Raw genomic sequence first — 13,070 nt, 5'->3', positions numbered from 1 at the left:
GCCAAATGTCCTGCACGGTGTTGGGCTGTAAGCACAACCCCCACCTGTGGATGTCGGGCCCTTATACCACCCTCATGGAGTCTGTTTCTGACCATTTGAGTGGACACATGCACATTTGTGGCCTGCTGGAGGTCATTTTGCCGGTCTCTGGCAGTGCTCCTGCTCCTCTTTGCACAAACGTGGAGGTAGTGGTCTTGCTGCTGGGTTGTTGCCCTCCTACAGCCCCCTCTATGTCTCCTGATGTACTGACCTGTCTCCTGGTAGCGCCTCCATGCTCTGGACATTACACTGACAGACACAGCAAACCTTTTTGCCACAGCGCACATTGATGTGCCATCCTGGATGAGCTGCACTAACTGAGCCACTTGTGTGGGTTGTAGACTCCGTCTCATGATACCAGTAGAGTGAAAGCACCACCAGCATTCAAAGTGATCAAAACATTAGCCAGGAAGCATAGGAATGCAGAACCACTCCTTTATTGGGGGATGTCTTGCTAATTGCCTATAATTTCCACCTGTTGTCTGTTTCATTTGCACAACAGCATGTGAAATTGATTGTCAATCAGTGTTCTTCCTGAGTGGACAGTGGGATTTCACAGAAGTGTCATTGACTTGGAGTTACATTGTGTTGTTTAAGTGTTCCCTTTATTTTTTGAGCAGAGTATGTTTCTATGTTTATGTAAGTGATATTACTCTTTTTCTAGTGTTACTTGCCAGTGATTTACTAAGTTCTAGTAATGCTTTGCCCTTCTGGTGCCACTAGTCACAATAGTATCTGTGCCTGTCAACAAGATTCAAACCATGTGCAGGGGCTCAAGATTCCCATGCAGCTCCTGAGTCACTGTTTGAAGAATACCTCTCTTCCTTGTTCTCCGCAAGAAGATTTCCCTGTTGGCTGCATCTCTATTATGAGATCCAGGGCCATACGACTACTTAGCACATTTTAAGCCAAAGGCTGTCCAGGCATGCTAGGAGTTGTAGTTTTGCAACAGCTGGAGGCACACTGGTTTAGATTTTGATCTCGTATATATTTTAGTAAGTGGTTTGTCAAATTATTGCTACCCTATTTTTTGACTATTGCATTTTAATGGGTTAGCGTTTAAAAACTGATCACCTATCTATTGGATAGGCCATCAATGTTAGGTTAACGGGGTCTGACTGCCAACACCCCTGCTGATCAGCTATTTGAAGGAGCCCCGGTGTTTCTCCAAACGCTGCAGCTCTCTCACTGTTCACTTGCATTTGGCCTTGCAGTCTGTGTACTTTTAGTAGAGGTGGTGCAAGGAACTGCAACGTTACATATTGAATGAAACTACATGGCAGTTTCTTGCATCGCCGCTACTGAAAGTGCAGTGATTGCAAGGAAAAATGTAAGTGAGCATTGACAAAGCTGCCGCGCTTGGACGAGCACTGGGCCCCTTTAGACAGCTGATCATCGGAGGTTTCAGGAGTCTGACCGCTGCGGATGTAATATTGATGGTCTAACTGGTGAAATCAATAGGAGCTTTAAAATCTGCATCAAAATCTGCAGAGATTTCAAAGACAGAATTTTAAGTGCAGATTTTATCTGCGTGAAGAGGACCCTAAAGTTTCGTCAATAAAGGAAAATGTTATAATTTTTTTTTAAACTATAAATATTAACGGTAATTTTTCCATCTCAAGTTACAGTAAATCATTAAGAGGATATTCGCTCATTACTTTTGTTCTTTTTTTCTTTTTTTTTTTTCTCTCTCTTAATGGCAAATTGTGTAGGCTGTGAATAAAGAAAACTCCTCTGAGCCATCTCTGTGTTCACCTGCTGAAATGTCTACACTACGTTTAGATCTAGAAGAAAAGATCTTGTCTATCCTGGAGAAAGCACATGCTGCTGACTGCCGATCCTCACATCTGCAAGGTAAGTTACAGAGGTTTAATGGCTTTTTTGACCCAGCCATACACTGAGATGTCTCACTTATACCCTTGTGTCTTCAGAACTAATTTTTTTGTCTGTATTCAAAGTTCAAAGCTTTAAAAAGCAGCTCATCATACCACTTTCATGGGGAGAATTCCCTAAACATCAGCTTTAGCTCAAGTTACGGAGTCTTAGAAACACATTGGGATTCAATGCCTAGCCAGAAATCTCCACAGAAGGGAAAAGGACCCATCTGCAGACAGCGCGGTTTCTGGGTGTTGCCCCTCATCAGTACAGAGCAGGGTGGTCTGGCTTGGCTGGTGATAAACCTGTTGCCTATTGCCTGGTGTCTCTCTGCAAAGAGATAAATAAATATAATACACTGCTCAAAAAAAAAAAAAAAAAAAAGGAACACCAAGATAACACAGCCTAGATCTGTATGAATTAACTAATCCTATAAAATACTTTCATCTTTACATAATTTTTGTGTGATTTTGTTGTCAGCACATTCAACTATCAATGGAAATCAAAACACTTTAAATTTTCCACTTACAGCCCATATGAGGCTTGTTTTGGTATGGGGCAACACCAGCATGTTAGTGTAACATTTTTTTTATTTTTTACACTAACAGGCTGGTGTAGCCCCCAACTTTTCCTTTTCATAAGGGGTAAAAGGAGAAAAAGCCCCCCAAAATTTATAGTGCAATTGCTCCCGAGTACGGAGATATCCCGTATGTGGCCCTAAACTGTTTCCTTGAAATACGACAGTGCTCCGAAGTAATAGAGCACCATGTGCATTTGAGGACTAAATTAGGGATTGCATAGGGGTGGACATAGGGGTATTCTACACCAGTGATTCCCAAACAGGGTGCCTCCAGCTGTTACTAAACTCCCAGCATACCTGGACAGTCCGTGGCTGTCTGGAAATGCTGGGAGTTGTTGTTTTGCAACAGCTGGAGGCTCCGTTTTGGAAACACTGTCGTGCAATATGTTTTTCATTATTATTGGGGGGGACAGTGTAAGTGGGTGTATATGTAGTGTTTTACCCTTTATAATGTGGTAGTGTAGTGTTTTTAGGGTACATTCACACTGACGGGTTTACAGTGAGTTTCCCGCTAGGAGTTTGCGTTTCGGCGAAAAATTTGCCCCAGCTCAAACTTTGAGCAGGAAACTCAATGTAAACCCGCCCGTGTGAATGTACCCTGTACATTCACATGGGAGACAAACCTCCAGCTGTTTCAAAACTACAACTCCCAGCATGTACTGACAGACCGTGCATGTTGGGAGTTGTATTTTTGCAACAGCTGGAGGCACACTGGTTGGAAAATCTTCAGTTAGGTTCTGTTACCTAACTCAGTATTTTCCAACCAGTGTGCCTCCAGCTGTTGCAAAACTACAACTCCCAGCATGTACTGATCGCGAAGGGCATGATAGGAGATGTAGTTATGCAACAGCTGGAGGCACGCAACTACAACTCCCAGTATGCCGAGACAGCTGTTTGCTGTTTGGGCATGCTGGGATTTGCACAGTGATCTCCAAACTGTAGCCCTCCAGCTGTTGCAAAACTGCAAACTCACTCCTATCCCTTCAGAGGGATCGTGGGTGTCTTGGACAACCCCAATCCCCCTTATTTTCCAGGTCACCGGAGACCCGTATGACCCAGAATTCCCGCAAATCGCCGGTGTGAATCGCTGACATGGGGGGGGTCTGATGACCCCCCCCCCCGGGGCATTTGCGCGCGTTATCAGCAATCACCCCGGTCCGGTCCCCGACTGAAATGCCCTGGGTCCTTAACAGGTTAAACAACACTTTTTTTCATTACGCTGGAGTGCTGCGGAGAGATTTCAATTGCTCTATCACATATCTATCTATCATATATAGATATTAGATAGATTGATATGAGAGATCGATACAAGATGTGCAACAGAGAGATCAAGCCTTGTACTGTCTCTCCTTTGTATAAGAAATACACAAGTGTAACATTATGTATAGTCCTACAAAATAATATAGAAAAAATGTTGCTTTGTACGAGATGTGGGGGAGAGATATCATCAGATAAGGTAGGTAGGTAGATTTCTCAGTCGCTCTTCATTGGGGGACACCTATACTGTTTAACGTTATTTTTATTAAGTATTACATTCATACAAGCAATACAAAGGGGGGCACCTATACTGATGGGTATATGCCCCTTCCACTAGGAGGCGCTGACACTAGGAAAATAAGTCGGCTTCTCCCTATCAGGATATACCCACCCACTGGAAGTGAGGTAATCAGTTTTAGCTAATGTCAGTAGGAGGAAAGACACCGGTCTGGGAGCTCCCCCGACCTGGTCCTTTTGTCGACCCATTCTCGCCAGCGCCTGAAGGTTGTACCCTGGGTCCAGGTCCCCCACTGTCCCTGTTCGCCCCGCTATCTTAGCCTGGTATGATGCAGTGTGGCCATAAGCTGGTTGAAGATGCCTGGGTGAGTATGAGAAGATATGGAGTCTTCAACCAGTATGTTTAACATCCCCCCCCCATTCTGTACTCCACTAGGGTCTCTCCATCCTGAGGTCCCTTTTTCCCATCGCCGGCTCCTCAGCTGCCATTACAGGTGGCTGTGCTGGGCTAACCTTGTGGCCTCCTGGTCACACTACCGGCAGCCCCATCTGCAGCAATCCTCAACCGCCCCCCCCCCCCCCCCAACTTTTACCCTGAGAGGGGTTAAACCTAAGGATTATTGGGGGTTGTCTTTGGGGGATATCCCTGATATTTTTTATTGGGGCTCTCAGGTGTGGGGGCTTGGTGGGCTGTGCGGCAGCTCATTCTCTTGCCGCACAGCGGTACTCTACATATATAGACAGCTGCTCTACTCCTCTGCAGGCCGCCCTTTTTTGCTGCCACACTTTCACTTTCCTTTCATATCATTCTCCGCCCCTCTCTCTCACCTTGTTCACGAGGCGACGGGAGGCCGAGTGCTTGGACGACGGGGCCCACCTTTCGGCTCCGGCATCTCCCCGCAGTGCGCGTGATATCTGCTGCTCCCTGCTCGGCGGTGATTGGGCACGCAGCAGGGGTCGGTGCGTTCCGTCGGCAGTTCTCGGCCTTTCTCTCCCTTTGGTCCAGCGGGCTCTGGCCTCGCACAGCGCACTGCTTCCTGCGCTCTTTTTATTTACAAAAAAAATAACTTTTGTTTCTCAGTCAATGTTCTTACCCCCCTCTTGTGGCCATTCAGTTGATTGCAGCCCCTACTTTTTGGACCCTTGTTTAGCTTCCCCTTGTAGTGGCAGACAGCTATTGCAGTCTTTTGATGTCTGCTTTTTACAAAATTAATCTTGCTGGGTTTCTGGTCTGGGGACCATATATTAAATGTTATTTTTGGGGGCCGCTTTAATATTTGCTTCAGACACCCTGTTTTATCACCTGAAGAGGCAAAGGTCTCTTCCCCTGCTCAGGGATATTGTGCATGGCATTTCTGCCATGACATGTCTGCCGCGCCCACAGCTGCATTCCAGCCTCTTCCCCTGGGCGAGACACCGGTGGGATGCCCCAGCAGATGCATCCACATCCTTGACCTTAGCCTTTCCCTGGTGTTTCGTTCTCTTGTGTCCTCTTTGTGGTCTTTATTCCCGGGAGGGTGCTGGGAAACCGCAGTGGTATCAATTTTCTCCCACAGATCCTTATGGGTCTTTGGAATCTGTGGCTAGTGTGCTAGACCCCCCACTTCTAGTGCAAGGTTTTCAAGCACGTGTTCCTACATGGACATGGACTGGACCCCATACCACAGACTGATCTGCGTGGTTTCCTCTGCCGCCAGTCATTCATCACATGGCTGCCGCATCCACTGCTGGAATTACGGCTCCCCACTGCTAACAAGTGGTGTCCGAAGGAGTTACCCGGCATGTACAGTGGATTTTCTACAGGCGACGGGGATACAATTCGCAGCTCCTTAGCCTCCCCTGATCTCCCTGGATGGCCGGGATACTATCCATGGCCCCAGGCCTCCCCACCCCTTCATATGTGACAATAGGGCACCAGCGCCTGGGGGTGTTCTCTATTGATAAACCAGACTGTTGTCTGCTCAGTTTCTGTTGCCACCGGTCTCCCTTCATGGGGCTGCTGCATGCTTGGCTGGAGTTCCTGTACCCCTCTTCTAATGTGAGGAGTCCAGAAGGGTGTTGTTATAGGTACAAGGGGACTTTGTGCCAGTAAGATGGACAGTGGTCTTCATGGTCTCCTACACCTCTAGGTCACCATTCAAGAATTACAGTCCCACTGCTATGGCGCGGTGTCCGAAGAAGTGACCCTATGTGTCCTATCGACCCTTTTCAGGGCGAAAGGGATGCAATCAGGGGCTCCGCAACCTCCCCTGATCTTCCAGGGTGACGGGGATTCTATCCGTTGGGCTGCCACGTGCTTGGTGGTGTTTTCCCGTACCTTTTCTGTGTGGGAGGACTCTGGATGAGGGTTCCTGCAAATGCACAGGGATGATGCCAGTCAGCCAGACTTCGTCTGCATGGTCTCCGGCACCACCTCACTTTCTGTGGGCGGGTTCGAAGGAGTGATCCTGTGTGTTCAGGAATCCGGTCATCCATGATTTACTGCCACGTCTGGTCAACTACCATACACTTCCCACTCCGTGGACGGAAGTTCAGGTATCCCACTGCTGAGGTGTAGTTCTGAGTAAGACAACCCATGTTGTTCCATCTGCCCTATGCAATGCCCCACATACTTGTTCGCAGGGTTCCCGGCTTTACCAGGTCCCTCTCTGCATATCTGCCGTTCTCACGGCTGAAGGCTGGTAACCCACTTTCAATGTATGGTTCTGACTGTGGAACCAGGTGTGGCCATGGTCGCTATGCCATATAGCCAGACTATGTCTGCAGGGTTTCTAATCCACCAGGTCACTTTCCCCTTTCCTGCCGCCCCCGTCACTGCATCCCAGTGACTCACTTTCCATGTGAAGTTCCACAAAGTGTGTCTTTGTGGGTTCATTGAACCTGTTATACTATTCAGACTGTCTCTGCATGTTTCCTGTCCCACATATCTCCTTCATCTCTTGCATCTGCGACAGTAGTCCTGATGTGGGGCATCATTAGGAAATGGGGTGTGGGCATTTCCTACAGGTTTCATGGCTTTTCACGGCAACTGCAGAACTCTGTTCCCCTTTCTAAGAGTACCACGTTGGTCTGCTAGGGGCATGGTTGTGACACACCATTGGGTGTTGAGCCTTTCTTTCATACTGCGGACTTGGATGTCTGCGATTCCTTTCGTGTCTGCAATTTTGGTTCCTTTCTAGCATCGAGAGGTATCCAGGTCTGTGACCCTACGTATGTTAGGTCCCTTGGCACGTGTATAGCCCACCTTCCCTTCTGTTGGTGCAGTGTGCTTCGGACCTTCCTGTAATCTTGTTTCTACATGTCTACGGGTGTTGAGTACCTCTGTCCTGGCATCGGGCCTGGTGGGGCATCACAGACAGTTCAGCCCCCCCCCTGTCTGCCTCCAGGTATCTTCCTGCATTCCTGTGCAGGGTGGCTCAGGCGCCTGCTCAGTTGCCTTACACACGACTAGACTGGCTCCGCTGGTGCTCATCTGGCCCGGGGTTTCACCCCGATGGGGTGTTCCTCTCATCGCTGTTGGTTGCTGTGTGTGTGCATCTTCCTTGCATTTGTAGTCACGTCTTCGCATCTTTGCCCAGCTCCAGTGTCCAGGATTCTGATCCTTCTGGGGACACAGATTATCTCCTCGATATGTTCTTGCAGAGTTCATGGGGGCGTCGTCCACCCAGTACTTTGTCCGTTGCCACAGGGTGGCTTGGCCCTGCTCCTACAGTGCCTGGTGCACTTTGACAATCCTCCTTCCATGGGGGTACGGAGATCAGGGGGCTTGGCATGGTCAGTGCCTGAGTTTCATTTCCACCACCCCTAGTTTTGTCCTCCACTAGGGGGACTATTTCGCTGGTTGCTTTCTACTACCAAGATGGAGTAATCTCTCTCTTCCCACTTTATAGGTGGGATATCTGGCTGGGCCCTTGTTTTTCGATGAGAGCATTCAGTAGCGCTGTCTAGAGTCCTTCAGACGTATTTCTTTGTTGGCTTCTACTGCTTTGTGACAAAACTGATTACCTCACTTCCATTGGGCGGGTATATCCTGCCAGGGAGGAGCCGACTTCTTTTCCTAGTGTCAGCGCCTCCTAGTGGCAAGAACAGATAACCATCAGTATAGGTGTCCCGCAATGAAGGCTACAAGAAAGGGATTTTATGGGGAATACAAAAAATCTCCTTATTTACACTTACAGGGGTGTACTCACTTTTGTTGCCAAGGTTTAGACATTAATGGCTGTGTGTTGAGGTATTTTCAGGGGACACAACATTAAACATTGTTATACAGGTTTTGCACTCACTACTTTACATTGTTGCAAAGTATAATTTCTTCAGTGTTGTCACAAAAATGTAAGGGGTGGACTCACTTATTTGAGATACTGTAAATAAGATAGGTTGCTGGATATGAGAGATAGTATATAGATAGGTAGATGGATAGATATTAGGTAGTTAAATAGATACACAATAAACAAGTATGCAGCAGCACACAGTTGTAGTGAAAACGATAGGTAGCCTTTATTCCATTCCAAATTGGAGTATTCCATTGGAATGAAATAAAGGCTACCTATTGTTTTCATTACAACTGTGTGCTGCAGCATACTTGTATTGTGAATTTACATTGGCTCCAGACCTGGGCCTTGCTGCTGCTTGCACCGTCCATCTACTATTTTCTGATGTGCTGCTCACCCTGGGGTTATTGTGTTAGATAGATATGAGATAGATAGATAGATAGATATGAGATAGATAGATAGATATGAGATAGATATGAGATAGATAGATAGATATGAGAGAGGATGATATGAGCTAGATAGATATGAGATAGATAGATATGGAATAAATAGATAAAGAGATGATAGATACAACATGGATACAGTGGTCCCTCAAGTGGCAATATTGATTGGTTCCAGGATGACCATTGTATGTTGAAACCATTGTATGTTGAGACCAGAACACTATGGGAACCTGGTAATCTGTTCTAAAGGCAACAAAATGTCATCCAAAAATAGGAAAAAGTGAGAATTAAAGAAAAATAAGTAGATAACTAATATAGATAAAGCAAATCCTTACATATAAAGGTAAGAGAGATCTGCAGGGAGCTGTAATCACTGTCTGTCAGTGTATTACATGTTTATGTCAGGTATTACATGTTTTGTGCTCTTTACCTGTACCAGGGTTAGCTGCTCCTTTGGACACCAGGTGAGGGCGGCTCCATGTTACTTTATTGCATGTAATGTACAGGACACCGAAGAAACTCCTGTCCTCTACATAGACCAGTGTTTCCCAAGCAGGGAGCCTCCAGCTGTTGCAAAAATACAACTCCCAGCATGCCCAGACAGCCAAAGGCCTACCTGGTGTCCAAAGGAGCAGGTAACCCTGGTACAGATAAAGGCGCAGATTTATCAAACTGTGTGAGAGAAAAAGTGGAGAGATTTTTCCACAACAACCAATCACAGCTCAGCTAACGAGCTGTGGTAAAGTGAAAGCTGAGCTGTGATTGGTTGCTGTGGGAAAATCACTCCAGTTTTTCTCTCACACAGTTTGATAAATCTGGGTCAAAGTGTACAGAACATGTAATACCTCCCTGTACTGTAGGGGGCGCTACCAGACACCAGTCAGTGCATACACTTCAGTAATACAGGTAAAGAGTAGTACAGAACATGTAATACCTCCCTGTACTGTAGGGGGTGCTACAAGACACCAGTCAGTGCATGCACTTCAATAATACAGGTGTTTTACCAGCAAATTGCCCATCCTGATTGGTCAGTTCTTCCGGCCATTGACATGTATCACAGATCTGGACTGTCTATAGCATTGTATGTTGAGTCTGGTTTCAACTTACAATGGTCCAGAAAAGACCATTGTATGCTGAAACTATTGTATGTTGAGGCCATTGTAAGTTGAGGGATCACTGTATATGTGTAGAACCTTGTGTATAATCATAAAAATTAATGTATAAAAAGGTAAGAAATGTCTTTGTTGAGTAACCTGTAAGTGTTGGCTGTGTATGTGGAATGCTAGGATGACTGGAGGTCTTTAGTCAGACCTCGTACTATAAACACATGCACTCAGCCTCCCCTCCTGCTGTGGGTGTGAGGTTAACATATCCTTTTCAACACGCTTCCTTATGAGGAGAAGAATTCCATTACAATGCCTTACTCAGAATAATCCTCCAGAAATCCCTCCGCAGGATGACCCAGTAAGGATTGAGGAGCAAGGCTGCCGTAATTTGTAAAAATCACCTTCCTCCTTCTCCTCCCCTTCTTTTCTCTACTCCTTTGATATAGTCATGGTTACTGTTTGAGGGGCTCCAAAACAGAACGCAGTTAAGCAATCACTGCAGTTGTCTCCGTTTTAAGGCTATTTATTTACTTCTGTGAGACTTCTAAGGATTTTTGGTTACATTAATATATTTTCATAGTTAAGTTTAATTTTTACTACCAGGCTCTATTCATTTTCTAGAGTCCTTTACAGCCCAGCCCCCTTTTGACACAAATATACATATATACAGTGGTCCCTCAACATACAATGGTAATCCGTTCCAAAGGGACCATCGTTTGTTGAAACCATCGTATGTTGAGGGATCCGTGCAATGTAAAGTATAGGACAGTGGTCTACAACCTGCGGACCTCCAGATGTTGCAAAACTGTGTTGTAGTTTTGCAACATCTGGAGGTCCGCAGGTTGAAGACCACTTTTAGAGGAAGTTGTACTCACCTGTCCCTGCCGTTCCGGAGCGTCACCGCTCGTCACCGCTGCCCTGGATGTCGCCGTCCATCGCTGTCGCCGCGTCCCCGGGGTGTCCCCTATACTCCGGCAAGGCCTCTGCTTCCCCGGCATCCGATCGCTCGCACGCCGCTCCTATTGGATGACGGGACGGCGTGCGCAGCGACGTGATGACGGCGTGTGCAGCGACGTGATGACGTCGATGGAGAGCGCCGACGATGCAGGGGATCCCGAAGAGGTCGCGCCGGAGCCCGAAGACAGATAAGAGACATCACCGGAGAGGCCATCGCATGTTGAAATTATCGTATGTCGGGGCCATCATAGGTCGAGGGGTCACTGTGTGTGTGTGTGTGTGTGTATATATGTATATATATTAGTTTTGGAAAAACATGCAAAATGCCGACTACAATCATGGAAGTGTAAACATATCTATACATATTTTGATTGTCCCACTGAACAGATCCATGAAAAATTATCGCCATTCATTTTTCCCCTCAAATATGAGTGCCCCCTCCCCCCCCCCCCGATCCTCTAAAAATTCTCTGCAAATAAATGTCATGCATTTCATCATCTTCCTGCTGACTTTTATTTTAAGTGTCATTTAGGAAAACTTTTTGACATGCCACAGATACAAGTCAAAAGTTTTGATTGGTCGAGAAGTATCTAGAAGTAAACTCCAATCTTTTTGCATATGTTTTGCATTCCAGTATTTAATTATATAAAAACAGATGAAAGTTCAAGCCAAATAAGATTGTGTGAAGGTTGATTTATCCATAAATTATTATTATTCTTATCCCTTTTGTTTTCTATTGTTAGCTGGAGCTGAGCTCCTGTGGAAAGAGAGCATAGAGCTGAGAAACGAATGTCAATCTTTATCCAAAGAAGCAGCTGAACTATTATCCTTATTCAAGAAGCAGAGCGTCGTACACAGGTATGGACAATATCTGGATGTGAATGTATGGAATTACATATAAATGACTAATATTCTAGCTGAAGCATGATTGTGCTGACATGTATGGTATGAAGTGCAGATGCTAACACAGGATATTATTCATCTAATTTGCTCCTTATTTTCCTGGTATATACACCTGTCAAGCAGATTTTTTGTTGTTGATATTACTATATGAGATTTTTTGTGTGAAATGATTAAGTCCTAGATTACCGTGAAAGTTAAGGGGATACTCCGCCCCTAGACATCTTATCCCCTATCCAAAGGATAGGGGATAAGATGTCAGATCGCCGGGGTCCCGCTGCTGGGGACTCCGGGGATCGCTGCTGCAGCACCCCACTATCATTACTGTGCAGAGCGAGATCGCTCTGCACGTAATGACGGGCAATACAGGGGCCGGAGCATCGTTACGTCATGGCTCCGCCCCTCTTGATGTCTTGGCCCGCCCCGTCAATACAAGCCTATGGGAGGGGGCGTGGCGGTCATCACGCCCCCTGCCATAGACTTGCATTAAGGGGACGGGCCGTGATGTCATGAGGGGCGGAGCCATGACATCACGCTGCTTCAGCCCCTGTATCGCCAGTCATTACGCACAGAGCGAACTCGCTCTGTGCAGGAATGATGGCGCAGTGCAGCAGTGGCGATCCCCGGGGTCCCCAGCAGCGGGACCGCGGCGATCTAACATCTTATCCCCTATCCTTTGGATAGGGGATAAGATGCCAGGGGCGGAGTACCCCTTTAAGGGATTTTCTCGCTTAATTTCCACATTGGATCCACTGCACTCAGAGTGCACCGAAAGGGGTATTCCAGGATTTTTTTTTATTTGACTATGCTACAGGGGCTGTAAAGTTAGTGTAGTTCATAATATAGTGTCTGTACCTGTGTGTGACGGTTTTCTCACAATTCTTCTGTGATTTTCACTCCAATATTTATTTTTACCAGCATACAAAATGACTGTTCTCAGATTTTTCCCAGCTTGCAATGCGGCCGAAACCTTACTCACTAGTCAGCTGATGACAAGGAGCCTGTCTGGTTCAATGGGTGGAGGAATCGCTTGGTGGGAGAGAGATCAATCTGCAACAGCTGTAGGCACCCTGATTGGAAACCACACTGATTTGAATGGATGCAGCTTATTTATGTTTCAATGGGTGGGGTGGCTGATGTATGGGAGGGAGGAAAATGGAATTATGGAATTTTTAGTCAAAAATAGAAAAATCAAAAAGGAAAGAACAGTTCACAAACACCTAGCCACAGCATTATGGAAATCTCACAACATAGCCATTTAGCCCCAAGATAAACGCAGATCCTTCCTAAGCATGTCCATTACTGCCTGACAGGTCCGTACTAAAATCACCTTATGGTTGATAACCCCTTTAAAAAAGCACCGTGTCGTAGACTATACTGCAGTCCTGGTATTTTCAAGGCAGAA

At 46.3% G+C, this 13,070-nt stretch overlaps 1 protein-coding gene across 6 annotated transcripts in view; it reads left to right on the top strand.

Annotated features, from left to right (window-relative positions):
* LOC130290535 (uncharacterized) overlaps positions 1-13,070 on the top strand; it is a 141,044-nt gene that overhangs the window by 64,497 nt on the left and 63,477 nt on the right. For all 6 annotated transcript variants that reach the window (XM_056538309.1, XM_056538307.1, XM_056538308.1 and 3 more), the window contains exons 3-4: positions 1,752-1,893; positions 11,509-11,623. In XM_056538309.1, coding sequence (XP_056394284.1) covers positions 1,752-1,893; positions 11,509-11,623 — 257 coding nt within the window. The remainder of the gene's footprint in view (positions 1-1,751; positions 1,894-11,508; positions 11,624-13,070) is intronic.

The sequence above is a fragment of the Hyla sarda genome, chromosome 9, assembly GCF_029499605.1.
Source record: "Hyla sarda isolate aHylSar1 chromosome 9, aHylSar1.hap1, whole genome shotgun sequence".
Lineage (NCBI taxonomy): Eukaryota > Metazoa > Chordata > Amphibia > Anura > Hylidae > Hyla > Hyla sarda.
Note: the sequence above shows the minus strand (reverse complement) of the source record. Positions and strands in the feature narration are given on the sequence as shown.